This window comes from Chenopodium album, chromosome 8 (genome assembly GCF_948465745.1).
Source record: "Chenopodium album chromosome 8, dcCheAlbu1.1, whole genome shotgun sequence".
NCBI classification, from domain to species: domain Eukaryota; kingdom Viridiplantae; phylum Streptophyta; class Magnoliopsida; order Caryophyllales; family Amaranthaceae; genus Chenopodium; species Chenopodium album.
Window position 1 is genome coordinate 65,668,785 of NC_137841.1, and position 18,504 is coordinate 65,687,288.

The 18,504-nt window shown below is 34.6% G+C and overlaps 2 protein-coding genes across 6 annotated transcripts; one reads left to right on the forward strand and one right to left on the reverse strand.

The window, feature by feature from the left end:
* The first annotated feature begins 555 nt into the window (after positions 1–555).
* Positions 556–8,783, forward strand: LOC145642016 (protein ACTIVITY OF BC1 COMPLEX KINASE 1, chloroplastic-like). The gene is made up of 14 exons (XM_081693064.1): positions 556–1,037; positions 1,612–1,818; positions 2,612–2,701; positions 2,792–2,938; positions 3,746–3,910; positions 4,214–4,354; positions 4,446–4,625; positions 5,093–5,288; positions 6,483–6,610; positions 7,467–7,538; positions 7,832–7,944; positions 8,050–8,191; positions 8,264–8,333; positions 8,416–8,783. Exons 1-14 carry the CDS (start codon positions 765–767, stop codon positions 8,475–8,477), a joined length of 1,986 nt encoding a protein of 661 aa, XP_081549190.1. The 5' UTR covers positions 556–764; the 3' UTR covers positions 8,478–8,783.
* Positions 8,784–9,094: 311 nt separating this feature from the next.
* LOC145642017 (uncharacterized) lies at positions 9,095–16,502 on the reverse strand. Of its 5 annotated transcripts, XM_081693065.1 has the most exons (12): positions 16,233–16,502; positions 15,889–16,020; positions 15,382–15,549; positions 14,548–14,772; positions 14,329–14,391; positions 12,281–12,708; positions 12,086–12,196; positions 11,504–11,991; positions 10,953–11,121; positions 9,849–10,088; positions 9,632–9,766; positions 9,095–9,524 (listed from the first exon to the last, which is right to left on the reverse strand). In XM_081693065.1, the coding sequence occupies exons 2-12, from the start codon at positions 16,007–16,009 to the stop codon at positions 9,393–9,395; spliced, it is 2,280 nt and encodes a 759-aa protein (XP_081549191.1). In that variant the 5' UTR covers positions 16,010–16,020; positions 16,233–16,502; the 3' UTR covers positions 9,095–9,392. The 5 variants fall into 5 exon arrangements, with proteins under 5 accessions (XP_081549191.1, XP_081549192.1, XP_081549194.1 ...); XM_081693066.1 differs by lacking the exon at positions 14,548–14,772; XM_081693068.1 differs by lacking the exons at positions 14,329–14,391; positions 14,548–14,772 and having other exon boundaries at positions 12,281–12,687.
* Between the last annotated feature and the right edge of the window lie 2,002 nt (positions 16,503–18,504).

Below are 18,504 nucleotides of genomic sequence, written 5' to 3' on the forward strand. Positions count from 1 at the left end.
CAAAATAGAATCTGCCTTTCTCTTTGGTTTTGTGTGTATTTACCTAATAAGTATCCCTGGTTTTCTTCTGATGAATTACCGTTTCAACGATATAGTTATCCTTTGTCCCCTTCTGTTTGTTGATAGGAGCACTTTATGTATTGTGGAGTATGCCTTAAAAAAATATAATCCGCCTTTCTATTTGGTTTGTGCGTATTTACCTAATAAATATTTTTGATTTTCCACTTGATGAACTAACATTTCAACACTATACTATTCCCCTTTGTCCTCTTTTGTATGCTCATATTCCGTATCATAAAGATATGTTCTCTTTAAGTAGTTTTGGTTGTGTGAATTTGACGAGAGAGAAAAGGGGTGGTAGTAAATACGTAGTATATCGTTTGGAGAGTAATAGAAATTGTATAAAACTCGAAAAGTCTAGAGTATCTAGTAAACACCAAAACATTACAAATTTACAATCAAACATGTTGCAAATTGCACCTTGAAACAACTACGTGACAAAGAGGATCAACTATCAGGCTATCTCCAAGACTCCAACTCCCATTATCCACTCTTTTTCGTAACATTTCCAAATTACCCTCCTTTTTTTCGTGGTTCTTTATTCATCACACATTCATCATAACTTACATCAGCTCATCACAAAGTACTAAATTTCATTAATTTCACTTCCCAAACTACCATGTTTAATCCAATTTCTCTCTCTTTTTTCATGGGTTTTTATTGATTTTGATTTTTGATGTTGATTTAAATTTTATCTATTTATCATGGAATTTATATCCTCAAATTGTACAGTTAATTCACCCCCATCTCTCTCAATTTCACTCCCTTCACCCCTTTTCTCAAAATCAGTAAATTTCAAGTCAAAATTCAATACCCAGTTCATTTCTTTTAAAACCCCATCAAAATCATTAGTTGTTAGAGCAAATGCATTGCAACTTAGCAAGAACAGTGATAAAAATGGTGGAAGTAGTGCCTTGGATCAGCTTGATATTGAACGTGGTGTTTGTGTACCATTTCGCAAGTATACGCCTGAGGCGGTATTATGCTGAATTTTAATTAAATTATTGTTATTTTGAGCTAATTAGTTTTTGATTTTTGATGGTAATTGATTTTTGTTATTGGGTTTTTACTTGCTAGTGAATTTGGTTACTGGGTATGGTTTCGGTTTCGAATTCATTAAGGATTGAAGAAAGGGATGATATAGCTGTTTACATTTTCTGCTGTACTTGTTTCAGTTGTTTGTGTTATTGATACTAATGCATCAGTGCATTTTTGATCTTCAAGCCTTACATTTTGCCTAAGGACTTAGGATAGGATTATGTGACTTTAATTATGTAGCTGATGTAGGCATGTAAGGCTCTATTGCATGAATTTGAGGCTAAATTTTGGTGGCATGTCGCTGAACTTATGTAGTGGTTTAAGGCCGGGTTTGGGTTGCTTAAAGGTGAAATTGAAGTTTCAATGCGTTTAAGATTAAAAACGCGCATACAAAGTATATTCCTGGTGCTGGTATAAATTAGCATAATGGGTATCATGGTCTGATTGTTTGATCTGATTTTGTATTGATAGTAAATTGGTAAATTGACAGTTTTTGTTTGCCTTAATTGTTAGGTGAGGAGTAAGGTGTTGGAATCCAGAGGTGCAATTTTGTCATTGGTTGAACGTGGCGTTGAGATAGTGTGGAACTTAGGCCTATATTGGGCTACATTATCATATGATTTTTTTGTTGGTAGAGATGAGGAAGTTGTGCCATATCGAGCAAGGCAGCTGAGGAATCTGTTATGTGACTTAGGGCCATCCTTTATTAAAGCTGGGCAGGTTAGTGAACTTTTGGTGTTAAAATTCTTTGCTATTTAGCCTAGTCCTTTTCATTTCTGGACTTTTAAGTTTAAAAGTTGTAGTATAATTATGGAATAATTTATAGGTGTGATGTTGGAGTAGATAAATTGATTGTGTTGTTGCCTATAAAATGAGTTTTTTCAGTCAAATTAAGCAACACCTAAACCTTGTGGCTGCATAAATTGCTAGTATTTAATGAATTGAAGTCAAATGTTTTCCATGAGGATATAGGTTGGCTTGCTAAACCTAATCTCAGCTACTTGAACATAATATGCAAAAAAGATGTCTCTGTGTCTTTGAAGTGGTGGTTATCTAATTTCAGGGGATTAGCTCATCTTGGGATGGTGATAGGCGATAACTTGTTATAAGGCCACAAAATGTAGGCTTAAGGGTTTATGAGTACAAGGAAGATCAGTTTTTTGCTGGCTAGAGATGGTTTTGGCTAAATCTTTATCCAATTAATTTTGTGTTTCTAGGCCCCTGTTCATTACTTCATTGAATCACTCTCATATTGTTGCCAGCTTTCGTTTACAATACTTCTGCGAATGATCAATGGCATGCAGATTTTTCCTCATCCAACCCTTCATTCAGATATTCAATAAAGAAGTAGAATAGGAATTAAACATTGAGCTTTCAAGTAGAGTCTATAGATATTGACATGTCCTTGCTGAATCACAATTTATTTAGCTCTAATTGCAGTTAAGTGGTTTCTCAGCTGGTAATCGTAGTCCTCTTATTAGTTGCTTTTGTTGTTGGCTGACATTGATGATAGGTTCTTGCTAGCAGACCTGATATAATCAGAGAAGATTACATGAACGAACTGTGTATTTTGCAAGATGATGTTCCACCATTTCCTAATCAGGTAAGCGGGCTCCATATGGCTAGATAGACATTGTTTATTCATTTGCATTATGATAGTCAAAAGCTGAAAATTATTTGGCAATGCTGATAGGTTGCCTTCAAAATCATAGAAGAGGATCTAGGGCAGCCCCTTGAGGCCATATTCAGCAAGATTTCATCACAGACAATAGCAGCTGCAAGTTTGGGTCAAGTTTATCGAGCCACCCTTCGTGCCACTGGGGAAGACGTAGCTATTAAGGTGCATCCAATGTCTTTAATTTTCCTGTCTTTATTTAGTAGAAAAAATAGACTGTTGATAATCCTATGTTATGAGAGTTGTTAATGCCTTTCTAATCTTGTCCACAAGCTTGTTTCATCAATTAGTTTTTTTTTTTTTTTATTTTTTTATTATTTTTTTTTATTTATTTTTTTTTTTTTTATATCTTGGGGGAACTATTAGTCTATTTGACAATCTTTTCCTTTTTAATCTTCATATACATTTGGAAAAAAGATGGTTGGCTCCAGAATTATTAAAAAATTTATATTTGTTAATGGTTTCTTGCTCATTTTTGTAGCTATCTTGAGCCCAATCACTGTATTACTAAGAAACTCTAATGTCATTTGTGTTCCTTTCCTGTTCATGTATAAATATTATAATACTGAAACTTTTCCTCTTAGCCAAGTAGTCATTGGAAGTTCCTCACAAAAAAAAAAAAAAAAAAAAAAAAAAAAAAAAAAAGTAGTTATTGGAAGAACAAAGAGAAAAAGTGATCAAGGAATTGCTCCACTTTCTCTTATACTAACTTGTGCAGTTTTATTTAAATATTTTTCTCTAAAAAAAGTAGCAAATTGCCCCACTTTCTTCAACCCTAGTCTTTCTGTTGGAACCTTGGAAGTCTCATGTTTCAGGAATATTTTGTGGCAAGGCGAAGTATTTTCCAATTTAGTTTCATAGCAATTCTATAAAGTTTCATATGGCCCTGCCTGTTCTGTTTCTACTACTTACACTCATGTTGGAACAAAATCTAAGAACTTCTAAATGAGACGTGTAAATGTGCACTTGCAGGTACAAAGGCCTAACATAGAGCCAATAATATATCGAGACCTTTTTCTCTTCCGTACTCTTGCATCATTTTTGAATGGCATCAGCATTCAGAAACTAGGCTGCAATGCTGAGTTGATTGTTGATGAATTTGGTGAGAAGCTTTTGGAAGAACTTGATTACACCTTGGTAAGATCTCTTCTAAGATTTTCTTAATATGCTATTATAAGTGATTTGATTTAGTGATTTTGGCTACTGAATGAACCATGTCTGTTTCTCTAAATGCTATACAAATTAGTTGTTTGTTTGATAGAAGAAAGTGTATTGTCATTGTCTTTTTTATCGAAAGATATACAGGATTTAAGCTCATTAATTTGAGAGGAAATACTTCTGTTATGTCATATTTAAGAAATGTATATTAGCTGAAGCTGACACAATTATAGTACTGAGTATGACATTATAATGTTCCCCTTCTCCACTGATAATCTACAGGAAGCTCGTAACATTGAAGAGTTTTTAGAGAATTTTAAAGATGATCCAACTGTCAAAATTCCTAAAGTTTACAAGCAGTATTCTGGCTCTCGCGTCCTTGTGATGGAATGGATTGACGGAATTCGATGTACTGATCCTCAGGTTTGAAAATACTGGGGTAATTATTTTCCTTATTACTTTCTGCTGAAGCCTTTTCTTTTATTGACTTTAACTTGTTCTTATTATTCGTTAGGCTGTTAGGGATTCAGGCCTTGACATGGATGGGTTTTTGACTGTTGGAGTTAGTGCTGCCCTGCGGCAGTTATTGGAGTTTGGACTGTTTCATGGAGATCCTCATCCTGGAAATATATTTGCTATGCGTGATGGGCGGATAGCGTATGTGGACTTCGGAAATGTTGCTGTGCTGAGCCAGGTGAGTTACAAAGGAGGCACAGCTTCCTTAATTGTTTAATTAGTGTCAGTCCTGTTACATATGTGATGTCATAGGCTATAAGATTTCTTCTCATTTAAGCCTGCTAAGGCTGCTACATGCAGAGTAGGATTTTCCAGCAGGTCACAATACAAATTTATTCTCTTCCTTCTTAAGGATATCTAAAGAAATTTTTGGCAGTCATATTTGGAAGAAAAGAAAAAACTAATTTGATGCAAGATTTGTGCTAAATGGCACGTGTCATGAACTCATTCAGTATTTCAGTGTTTGAATTTATAGAAACCTTTATCCGGCGTTCTTTCTATTTTTATGGATAAAATTGTGCTAAATGATACTGGTCATGGGCCTCATGGCTTCATTTTTGCTCCTGAATCGGTAATGTTTCTGTACGAATATTCTTCCCTTGGGAGTTTTCCATAAATTAATATATTTTTGTGGTCGTGTTTCAGCAAAATAAACAGATATTGATAGATGCTGTCGTCCATGCTGTGAATGAGGATTATGCTGAGATGGCAAATGATTTCACTAGGCTTGGTTTCCTGGCAAAGGGGACTGATGTGGCTCCTATTATTCCTGCATTAGAAGCCATATGGCAGAATTCTCTTGGGAAAGGGGTATCGGAATTTAATTTTAGAAGTGTCACTGGTAAGTTCCTTTCCCATTTTACGTTCTTTGATTAATAACTCATTGAGCACTGCTATACTATCGGGCATGCTTATATTTGTGATATTATCTCTTGACTTTTGAAGCGATGTTGTGATGAATAAATCTATTAATTTGATGTTGCTATTGCATGTGAATGTGAGTATTTTGATCATGCTTGAATTATAATCATCAGTAAGGGAGTTGGAGAGACATTATAATCAAGATTTCTTCAAGTGTGTGGTGGTGGGTTTGGTGTTTTGCATGTAACCCTATACTTTTTTTGTTCTTTGGCACATGATGTGTCTAACATGTCTCATCCGTATGATAAGTACGTAAACCATATGATCTTTAGTAAACTTGATTAGTCATCCTGTGATTCCTGTCATCCATACAGAACTTTGTAATGTCTTAAAAGGATTATTGGCCTTTCCATCTCAACCAAGAGATTTGAAATTAACATATGTGGTGAAAATCCCTGCAAACAAATGTAAGATATACTATTGAACTGAGGTAACTTTAGCCTCTAGGTATAATGTATTTTCATAATCCAAATTGTTGGAGTAAAGTTTGCAAAAGGTGAAACCAGGTCTTGCCCAAGCTACCGGGCAAAGCGGCATGAATGGACTCACAACATTGAGTATTTTAGGGATCATAAAAACTATAGGCTGGTAACTCTCCATGTCAGTCGCGCAACAAAATCAGGTCTTTTGGCTTTACAAAGTTCTTTGTGCTGTAGACTGAGCAAACTCACCCTATCGTGATAAAACCTTTACAGCTTTTCTCCTTCCTTGATTATTCATAAAAAATAATATGACCCCTAAGGTGCATGATCCCTGAGGTGGATGACCCCTAAGGTGCATGACCCCTAGACCACAAAAGAGTTAAAGTTTTGGTTCTTTGAGCCTTTAAAGTTTCTTTCTGGGCTCTATTTATATTTGGAATTCTACTAGAGATTAAAATATGAGTTGTGACCTAACTAAAGGAGAGAACCTAGAAAAGTCTATGTTGTTGTTGTGCCCTCTTGAGTATAATTCGCCTTGCAAGTCAGCTAAAATGATCATGACTAAAATGGTGTCGCTAATTGGTAATTACTTCCACATTATGGAGTTTGATTTTGATGTGACATAGTTTTAAAATCTAAAATCCTTTATTCTGGATAATGTCTAATGAAGATTTGTAAACCATGACTTTCAGGTAAATTCAATCAGCTTGTTTACAACTATCCAATTCGTATTCCAGAAAGGTTTTCACTTGTCATCCGATCTCTATTGACGCAAGAAGGAATATGCTTATCTCTGAAGCCAGATTTTAAATTCCTTGAGGTAATTACTTTTTACCAATATCCTTGCTATGTATATAGCCAAATGTAAATACCCACTAGTAGAATTGTTTGTTGATTGACCAAAGAAGCATATTTATACAGATTTAGGTTGAATGCCTGATGGCTCGGATTATGTGATTCACTTGTGTTGAGATCTCTATTTCCTTTAAAGTACCTAACTAGAATTATATGTCTTGGGTTTCTTATGAGATAATCATGGAAACATCTATCATTAAACATTCTGGTTGTAAAAAGAAGGGTTTCAGTAAACAATCAATTCAAAATGCTTCTTGAAAACTTATGTGAAAAGTAAATGCTTCATGGGTTCATATGCTTGATCTATGAGGGAGTTCATGATAAGCTATAGGTCTTATGTCCCAGAAGAGAGCAGAGCTAAGAATACTTTATCATTTGTCTATCATGTCTATGCATATTGACACCTTTGTCTAACTCAGGCAAACCGGATCTACCGGATCTTTAATAGTGTTTCCTGTCAAGTTTTCTATTATTTCTGTTGCTCTAGCAATAGCTGGTTTCCCAACATTGCTGGTTGAGGATCTGTAATGAACTCTATTTACTTGAAATGTCCATCTCGCTCAAGAGGGTAGTCAAGTGACTTGCTTCAGAAGTTTAGCCTGCATATAAAATGATACTTCATATATTGATGTGTTTGTCCAAGACTTAACTATATTCTGTAAATTGTAGGCGATTTATTCCTACGAGTTTATTTGCTTGATTTTATTAATTTATTTTTTATTTTCATGCTGATAGCTTATTCAAGCTCTGAGATGATTTATGATTAACTCTTTTATATTCTGACTATTTATTTTTATACGCTTATTGTTTGAACTATCTAGGTAGCTTACCCATATGTGGCGAAGCGTCTTCTTACAGATCCAAATCCTGCTCTTCGTGATCGTCTTATCCAGGTGCTTTAGATGATCGCCTCCTTGCTCATGCTTATTTCAAGTCAAATTCACTTATTATGTTGTCATTATTCTAGTATCATGTTGAGAGCTTGAAATTCTGACGCTGTGTAACACATAGCAATAATCGAGAAAACCATTCTTTACCACCTTACAAAACTTTTTTTAAAAGGCATGATAGAAAGCCAATAATAGGTCTTCATAAAATTAAATGCTGTTGGTTTCATATAAGAATTGTATACCAAGTGCTAGCCCTTGCTCTGAATACCCTCCTCATCTTCTTCACCCTGTATCAGGTACTTTTTAAAGACGGGGTTTTTCAGTGGAAACGGCTGGAAAATTTGATTGTGTTGGCAAAGGAGAATGTTTCAAGGATGAGCAATACTCCAGCATTGCAACTTAGAGACAAGTTAGTCTAGTTACTTCATGCTTATTAAACTCTCCCATTCTGCAATTCAATAACTCTGGTTCTCTTTTCTAACTTGTCACCTGGCTTATTTGTCCTCTGTCAAAGGAAAGGGAAAGAACATGCAACCTCCAAGTTGGACCTTACAGACACCATCAAGGACGGAACACGACTGTTCTTGATCGATGAGGGGATTCGTAGACAGCTTGTTCTTGCTATGACTGAAGACTCAAAGCTTCATATACAAGAGGTATCGTATTAAAATTCTCTTTCCTCCTATCAAACTTTGGGTGTTTCTTATAATTGGCCTGTTATGCTGCAGCTTATAGATGTGTACCGTTTGGTTGAGGATCAAGTGGATGTACCGACTGTTGCTGCGGAAGTTGCTCGAGGTTAGTTTCTGTTGACATGTGTGAAACATTGAATATTCTGAATAAAGTGTTGGAGTTGATTAAGGGTATACTAAACTTGCAGACTTGCCAAGTATGGCACGCGATGTTCTGCTTTCTTGGAGTAATTCGATTTTATATGACTGAAGCTGGGAGTTTACTGGCTGCTGATGAATTCGTACCTTGTATATGCTGGAACAAGGAGGAAAATTGGAGCCCTTCTCCTTTTGTAGAACAAACAGGGTTTGTCAGACCCTAGCTTTGTCAATTGTCATACGTTGTATTATATGTATAGGCAGGAAACCACAGGATTTTGTATATAGAACTGTAAAGATGGCTAGGTTCTCACCATTCCATAATACGTTCTTTGGTGCAATTTTGTACGAAGTATATAACATATAGTTATTGTATTAGAAGTATATTAATTGTAATTCAATCATTACTTTATTTTCATACTCTCTAGACATTTTTTACAATGACATATAAGAAAATAAGCATCAAATCATTACACTCTATCCCAAGGAAATAGTATTAACAATTTATTTTCATCATAAAGTCAGTATTACACTCCATACAATATTATGAAATTATAATTGGCATTTAAAATGTTTAACAGCCAAAGTTTAATGTGAACTATTGTCCACACTCCATAGTAGATCTACACGCTTAATAAAACTGCAATGCCTTATATGATCCTTCAATAACAATGTTCAACTTTGTTTTCATTACTAATCTTATTGAGAAAAAAAAAATTGAGATACTGATCAACAATAAATGAAGGGGATTCTTTACAACTAGCTTAAAAATGGAAAATAAATAAAACTTGTGAATTACATTAGGGTGGATCATCAACCGATGATTACACAAGAAAGCTGGTGATGTCCCCCAATCGTATGTAATACTTGAACTATTTTGTAAAGTTGTACACTTACACCTCCTTGTAAGAGTTGCAACTGATTGCCCAAAAAACCCTCACATTTCATCTGTGTGCTTATAATCTGAGACCTACAATCTAATATTTGAATTTAGAACTATAACAATGTACAAACCACGAGACTACTGTTATTTCTGATCATCAATCACTTGTGTCACTACCCCTACTGCTATGGTTCTTCCTGATGAACGCAGGAAAACCCGCCCAAGAGCTTTACAGCTGGTGAAATCCTCAACACAAATTGAGTCTTGTAAAGCTACCTGAAATGACAGGAAATAACTATTTATTGATGTTGAACACTTGAAGACTACTGCAAAAAGATTATCATCCACAAAAAACTCAAAACCAGAGCAAAATCGTATCTGACCTCTATTATAGCAGTCTGCTTTGCTACAAGACAGCGGGGTGCTTTCTTCGTCTCCTTGCCAGTTTTGGGGTCAAGCAATGATACTATTTTCACAACTCTAGCCGCTTCCTTGGCATGGTGGATATGGAACTCCAACTGCATTTCATAGGAACTAAACTATAAGTTCCCATTACAATTTTAGTAATTGGTAAATTACACAAACTACAATGATGCTCACCTGAGAACCAATCAAAATAGGGATTTTTATATCAAAGATAAGAATCTTCAACTCCAAATGAGATGCAACTCTCACAGGATAATCTGGATGACACAACACTCCCCCTGCTATCACATGAGCAGCATCAATGCCCTGTAGAACAACAGAAACATTCTCTCCAGCTCTTGCAACGGCACAAGGTTGGGAGTTGCACTCAATGGAGCGTACTGTTGCTATTTCCCCTACAGGCATAACTAAAACCTGCATTCCAATATTGAGTTATTGACAGTGATTCTGAGCAAGTAGAGAGAGTTATGATATCATGTTAAGGGGAAATCTATATTTAGAAGTATACTGGGATCCAATGAGAAGCATGAAAAAAACATATACATCTTGCTATTCTAGCATACATTATACATAGTTACATACATAAGTATAACCATTCTTTTTCGTCCTAAAAATTGACACAAGTATATTAAAATACACACATCCTTCTGCACGCCCATTATAGAAACATGAAGCCCCTCCCATATCGCGTTCATCACTCAACTCCTAAACTCATACAAGAAAAAAAAACAAAAAAAAAAAACAAAAAAACAACCCACAAAACCAGCAAAACTTCAATCTTGATGTAAAAAGAAACAATTAACCCAATTACAGAAAATCTCCTAGTTCAACTTGTAGAACTCTTTTACTTTGTTAACTTTTCCAAATTGCAACATTTGTATACAATTTTCAAGGTTTTCTCTGTAATCTCATTTTAACATTCTCCATTAAATTATCCATCAATGTTGTCATTTTAGATAAGTGATACTTTTCCTTCTTTAATTGAGACTTTTGGGTGATAACTCTCTTATCTCAATTTAAGATTTTCCATTAATTTTAGATCAAGGTTTTATCTCAATTCTGCGCCTTCAAGGCTTCAACTACAATATTCGGGTTTTTGGGTGGTAATGATACTGGTCAAATTCCATGGCTTGGTCAGATACTAGTTGGAGTTGTAGGCCATCAGGAGGATGATACAAAAGAAAGTGGAAAAAAGAAAAGAAAATGTTAAAGATTGTCCACAGCCGGTCAAGGTATTTATAACAAAGACATTTTCTCAAAGCTCATAGTGATATATACCTTGCATCCATTACGAAGGGCTCCAGCTTCTAGCTTACCACATGCAGATATCTGAGCCATCGAATGTGTCTTGACAATATCACAAATGGGCATGAGCAGGGGTTTTTCATAGTCTCTCTTAGGTGGGCAAAGTGAATTTATTGCATCCAAAAGATGAGATCCCTTGTACCTGCATATCAAGCATCACAACAAATCATAATCAATAAGCAGATAGCAGCACAGGAGTTCCAGAACATGACAGTGTTATACGTAGTACATTGTCAACATAATAATTCAATCAGAAATCTCCTTTGAATGTTGCTCTCTTTTATAACTTACTCCAATATCTTCAAGGAATAAAATACAAACATCTATAAACTGAAGACTACAAGGCCTAATAGAGTTCAAGATTTTTTTATTGGAACCAACACCACATACATTAAGGCCTAAGTCAATCGCCACTACAGTTCCTGAGCAGTTAGATCTGGCCACCAAAGTAAAAACCTACACCTTCGTAATGGAAAGCACAAGGTTGGATTTTATGACTGTGATTTAAATAAGTACACACTCACCAGGAATTTAGCCGTAAATCTGAAGCTGCAGCCACCATATTTTGATTTTCCATAGCACTCACAGGAACCCACGAGATGAAAGATTCCTTGAAGCCACACTGACGAAGAAATGATCCAACTTGATGCTTGATCAATTCAAATCGTTCCTTGGAGTAACCCACAACATCCATTTTATTAACAGCAACAATAATTTGATCAACACCAAAACTTCTGATAAGCTGTGCATGCTCCCGTGATTGCCCACCAGTATTATCCATACCCGTTTCAAATGCACCAACTGAGGCATCTATAACAAGAATCGCAGCATCTGCTTGGGTTGCGCCAGATATCATATTTGGGACAAAATCTTTATGTCCAGGAGAGTCTAGCACAACCACATGATACTTTTTGGTGTCAAAATAAGCAACACCTACTGTCATTGTTATACCCCGTTCCCTTTCTTCGGCACTCTCATCCAGAGCCCAAGCATAGGCAAAGGAACCTTTTCCCTAAACGGTCACACAAATGTATAACTAATTGTGAGAGGCAAAAAAGACATTATCAGAGAAAAAAGCTTTAAACTGATACATATCAATAATTTACCTGTTGTTTGGATTCTTTTTCGAATTTGTGCATTTGCCTTTGAGATATTTGGCCCAAGAGGTGTAAGAGCCTTCCTGACAGTGTTGACTTTCCAGAATCCACATGGCCAACCTGTGGTACAACCAACTGCATTATATAATCTTTCCCTAAACAAAATGGCAACCAAAGAGCTAATAATTGGCATCAGATACTTACAATAGCAAGATTTAGTTGAGCCATTACACCATCTACATTGTCAGGTAGCATCCACTTCTCAGGTTTGTACTGTGCCAGGTTTTTCTTAGGAATAACAAGTTTGGATGAACCAGGCTTACTATCTATAGACATATGATTTATGTCACTAGCAAGATTCTCAGGCTCTGCTCCATTAGCTGGAGAAATACTCCCACCTACACTATTGTGTTTAGATTTTGGGTCCCTAGCGGGGGACTTTTCAGATCTTATAGAGCTAGATGGACCCTCAGACATACCATTGTTACTTGAAGATTTTGAAGTTGAGGCAAAACTGTGATCTTCTGGTTTAGTTCTTTCAATTTCAATGTAACTATCAATTTGTCTTGCACTAGACTGTGTCATTGTAGCTGTATTGTTCGCAGGAAAACCTGGGGAAGCACCAGCAGATCCTGAATAAATAAAGTTAAGCGCTAAGACAACAGTACGCAAATTTATACAAGGCCCAAAAAAAAATTCTTGTGATCTTTACAGGAATAACAGAAAGCATACTATTCATAAACATCAAATATTATAAGTCTTACAATAGCTAAAAATTCATATATAAGACATAATTAGCTCAATACATATAAACTTTGTACCCATAAAAAGAAAGGCAAAACATAATACAAGAAGAGTTTTGACTACTTGCTACAATGCTACATAGGTTGTCCCCTAGGCCCTACAGACAGGGAAACTGGAAACCCAGACGAAGAATTCACATAGAACTTCAGGTTGGTGCTTGCCTACTAAACTGAACTGCCCTAATGTATTAGTAACAACACTTCAGAATTCAAAGGAGAGGCAAGGATATAGCTCTATTGGTTCAGTGTTTGGACTTCAGGATACAAATCTGACACAGGTGTGAATCCAAGTGTCAGATAATGATACCAAAAAAAAAAGGAGGGATGTGGGGACTCTGTATGAAGAATAAGGGAGCTGGACACAATATGTTCTCAGCATTTGACAAAGATCAAAACTGCATCATGATCAATAGTCATAATATTTCCCAGCATATTATTAGAATCAAAATTAGCAATTGTTTGCATGGCCGAATGCCTGTTGACTTCCCTCTACAGTGGCCAGCTGATGGTCAGACAAACTCAAAGACTACCTTGATTAAGTCAACTCACCATGCAGGATATAAAAGCCCTAAGATATTTTCTTACATCATCACCAATTCTACCCTCCAATTTGCAAATTTAAAGCAACTAGATCTCACTTTACTTTCTATCCCTTTTCAGATTTGAACAACACACGATACACATCTTGGAGAATGAGTTAGAATATCCACTGATAAGCCAGGTAACAAGCAAACAGCTACTTCCATTTTTTTTTTTTTTTTGGGGTCTCCCCTTATTTTGAAGTTGCATTACAAAATCCAGCTATGTCTTCTCTATCTATCTCCTTATAACCTGATACCCTTTTACCACCTCTCCATTCTCCTAAAAAAAGTGCGTCCCCTAAACGTTGCAAATGTTATAACCTTTTTTTTTTTTTTTTTTTTTTTTTTAAATGGAGCATATAGAATTAGTTTAACAAAAAAATTACTAGAAGAACCCATGACTAAACCAATATCAAGAATTTTGATCCTGTAATCATATCTGTAAAATGAATACTCCAGTGTTACTCTACAAGGTCAAAAATTAAATTCTCATTGATGACTAATCCCAGCGGGAAACTGATAGTTAAGTTAACTGCAAACAAAGTTACGTAAATTGATTCATAATTAAGTGATCAACGTTCTATTTGAATCTTCATTATCTGAAATCTGTAACGACACACACTCGCACATTTTAGACACACACAAGCACACGTTTTGCAAACAATAAAGGATGCTTTGATTAATAACTGAAAACGCAGTGGCAAAGGATTCAAAGGAGGGTAAAATGAGAAGGATAAAAAAGAAATCACATGCTACACAAGCAACAGCTAACGCCTAAGTGACAACTCATCTGCCACATGCATATGATAGGAGACGACAGCGGTAAACTAGAATGTTAAAAAAGTTTCTTGCAGTCAACATTATGTACCTTTTTTAACTGTATTCAAGGAGATGATATCATCTGGTGAAGGGACATCGAACTTGAATGGGGCTGATAAGAACCATGTAAAATCAGAAAATATTCAGTAAAAAGGCTCCGCAACCTTATTATGAGTGATTCCATAATTATGACAACTATCACGGTGCAAAAAAAAGATCTTAAATAATTTCCTATTAGGACATTCTTGCTTTTGAATATCTAGCAGACCTATAGTTGTGAGGCGGGAGCTACGTGAAGCACTCTGCCCATCAGAGAACACATGATAATGTTGTTGAACATTTTTAATGTCATGGCATCTACTGCCTTCTCCAGTTAGATTACAAAAATTCTGTGGATGAGAGACTACAGCCATTTTGGGTGTCCGACACGACACTGATGCAAAAAGAGACTTGGCCAACTGGGATACTCCAGAACCTTTGCACGTGCCACCAACTGCAGCAAACAGATCTATTCTATAAATAACCACTCCACAACAAGAAACCTAAATGTAACTAGAAGGCCACTGGATGTTGACACTGACATGTACCACAGCAAGGCAACTTTAAGACTTTGAAGCACAAACTAGTGCTTATCAAAGCTGAGCAGCGATAAGATCACATAGAAATGTAGCCGATACGCTACCCCTTTCCCAATTCATGGAAGAGTATCTTTTCGTTGGACAGGTGGCAGTCTAAGCTAAGAAAAGGCTAAAGTCCCAACCCTTCAGCCTTACTAATGGTCAAACATAGTGACATTGGCTCAAAACAAACAATAAATAGACAAAAGGAAGACAGTAAACCATAACCCTAAAGTACAGTTCAAATAATTCACATGAAGCTATAGACCACATAGATAAACCCTCACAGAAGTTGCAAACATCCTGTCCTCTTCCCCAAAAGGATGAATAAATGAAAATATCAACTAATTCTCCACTTATCATCCTTAAGCTTAATGAACTCAATACGTACAAAACCAAACAAAGACTATATTGGCTGTATAATTGATTATACAAACAAAATACTGACACAAAAGTAAAATTTTAAGTTTTTACACTTCCATTACCTGTTTTGTTATCAATACCACCGCTACTGCTGCTACCCTCAGAAGGAGGAAAACGAAGAACACCACATATCTCACAATAAGTCATACTCTCTTCATTATCATAGGTACATACAGAACAGCACCAAACCCCGGACTTATTTGCTTCCTTATTCACTACTACTTCATCAGCTGCAACAACAAATTCAAGGATAGATAAATATAGTTTCATTTTCGTACAAATGATCACCGGTAATCTAGACTATCAAACAAACTTTTATTGCACATTAAATGGGAGGAAATGATGGAGGATAGGATAAGAAGGGTAGAGAAGTTTTCGAATCTCTTCATATAATAACTACAATACACAATGTAATACTAATATGTGGCCATACAACTAGAATTCTATAATTAGTCTATAAATTGTAAAGCATACTTCGAATCAGCCATAAATTACATTAATTTACCAACTCAACGCCGCGATAAGCATTAAAAATACTATAAAATACTCAGAATCAAGACAATACTTACAATGCTCTACATGAACATTATCATCGTCATCATCTTCATAATCATATGCATAATCTTCATCATAATCTTCGTAAATGTCGTCCTCGTCGTAATCATACCCATGATTAGCTTTGCGAGACATGGCTCTATTATCTAACACATTACCAAAATAAAAACTATTATAATGTAAAATCAATCAGTATCAATTGGAAACAATTCTATCAACCAAAAAATCAAAACCCCAGAAAAATTCAATCTTTGGGGCAAATTACCAATTTCCTACAATTGTAAAATTGAGAATTTATAGTGGAAGTAAAGTAAGGATCCAAAAAAAAAATTGATAGAATAAAAGGAAGATACTTTACCAATGGATTGAAGGCAACAAATTACTTCAGCTGTGTTGCATTGGTACCCAGAAGATTCGAAAGAGGGAATTTAACAAACCCTAATTGGAATTTTAATTTAGTAATTAAACCTTAGTTTGTTAATTCACTTTGAATTGGGTTTTTAATGAAGATCAATGCAAAGAGGTTTAATTGAAATAAATAAGAAGATTTTGCAGATGATTAGAGATGGTACAACCGTACAAACTCTGGAACACTTCAACGCTTTGTGTCTGTAGATGCAAAGTGGAGTACTTTATCCACCTTGTTTAAAGACTCTAGTCGGAATTAGAAGGTACCCGTACTAATACACGAGATATTATGTAATCGGTAATGTATTACTAAGGGAAATAAAATACGGAGTATAAGATTTTTGGGATTTTATTTTTATTTATTTTTTATTCAAGGGGAAATTAAATCCAAGATTAGATAAATATAGTTTGGTTTTGACTAATGGGATTTTTTTAATGGAGTTCTAAAAATTAAATCCAAGAACTTTATGTTATGCTTAGATTTCAAATGTATATTATGTACTCATGTTTGTAATTATTATGAACTTTACATGAATGATAATCACCATGCAAACATATACCTTTTAATCATAAGAATTCTCATTCACTTTTGGGAATGAGTAAATTCAATTATTTATCAACATATATATATGTCTTAAATGTGCACCCAATAGACAATATTAGAACTAATCAAAATACTTTGTACATTTTTCTCTTAGCATGGTGTTTATAAAATCACTTTTGTCCTGTGACTGGTGGACATATTTAGGTCACGTATACGGTATATCTGACCCTTCAATTCATTAATTTAAGGAACTTCAAGACGTTACGTATGAATACTTCACGTTCAATTTATTCATCATTCTATAATTCAACTTCATGTATATAGGTATATAATCAAATTCAATCACACATCAAACAATACTTATACCATCGTGTTAGTATGTTTCACAATATAGTACCCACTTATAAGGTTACTAAGTTAATGTCAATTTTTAATGCACGTACATGAGATACTTTAAATTATAGATTAAAAGAACAAAATTTGGAACTTCAAATCCAAAATTGAAAAGGAGTATGCAGTTATAAAGTCACCATCTGACTAATCATTGTTTTTATAGTTTAAAATACAATTGTCCAGACATGTATTTGACTAGTATCAAATATAAAGTATCGAGCAATTCCTCGACAAAACGCATAAAGATAAATTAAATCTATAGATGAACACATAATAAATATAGACTTTTGGTTAATATTAAGGGTGCAAAATAGACTTGATATACGAATAAAATTGGTCTCTTGGTTAATAGAGCTACAAATAGATAAAGTCAATCTTATCTTTAATTAGTTTGTTAGAACTTGAAACATACTAATCAAAAAATAAAATCTCCATATACATAGATATCTTGATAAATAAAATATCTTAGAATTATAATTAAGATTAGATATAATATGAGGCAATGACCAAATATAAATACTCCATATGCAATCAAAAGAATATAATCAAACATCACACAGTAATTCTTATACCATGGTTCATTATAATAAGGTAGCAATAATAATCATAATTCATTCCTTAAATAAACAAAGATCAAAAAGCATAAATTTAAATCATTGGTAATACTTAGTGTTTGTGTCACAGTGCAATATAGTACCATTACTTATTCATATAAGGCAATTATGAAAACATATAACCAAAGTAATCATTTACTTTATGTCTATATAGTAGATATGCATCAATGGCACTCCATGCAAATGGACTTTTTTGCACAAGTTAAATACCCAATTAAAAATAATTCAAAAAAAAGAAATAATAATTGATCAAGAAATATGTACTCTAGTCCACTTGATTGAACTTTGTACTCGAAACCCTCGAATAACAAATTAATATAAACTATGAGTTACATTAGTATATGTAACATACTACATTAAATAATTAATGCCTTTTGCTATCCTTTAGCCCATTAAAAATCTTCTTAATTTTAGCAAAACCAAAAATTTGCTAAGGAACGCACGGAACTTGATTATTAATATTGCTCACATAATATAATCATACAAACTATCTCATAGCCCTTGCACAACAAGTTGTCAGAGTTCAAATAGAATTACAAGGCTATCCTAAAAATAAGATCCAATAATGAAATACAGAGTACATTTTTTACCTAATTATTTCATAATATATCATATCTGATCCTAATAACTTTCGAAATAAAAGTTTATTGTTTTGCAAAGAAATTTATAAT

Excerpts from the sequence above, each read along its gene's own strand:
- LOC145642016 (XM_081693064.1), top strand. The coding sequence starts at position 765 with ATGGAATTTATATCCTCAAATTGTACAGTTAATTCACCCCCATCTCTC. Across the intron at positions 7,945-8,049 it reads GCATTGCAACTTAGAGACAA|GAAAGGGAAAGAACATGCAA; the intron begins GTTAGTCTAGTT and ends CCTCTGTCAAAG. Across the intron at positions 8,334-8,415 it reads TGCTGCGGAAGTTGCTCGAG|ACTTGCCAAGTATGGCACGC; the intron begins GTTAGTTTCTGT and ends CTAAACTTGCAG.
- LOC145642017 (XM_081693065.1), bottom strand. The coding sequence starts at position 16,009 with ATGTCTCGCAAAGCTAATCATGGGTATGATTACGACGAGGACGACATT. Across the intron at positions 12,197-12,280 it reads CTCAACTAAATCTTGCTATT|GTTGGCCATGTGGATTCTGG; the intron begins GTAAGTATCTGA and ends GTTGTACCACAG. Across the intron at positions 11,992-12,085 it reads AAAAAGAATCCAAACAACAG|GGAAAAGGTTCCTTTGCCTA; the intron begins GTAAATTATTGA and ends GTGACCGTTTAG.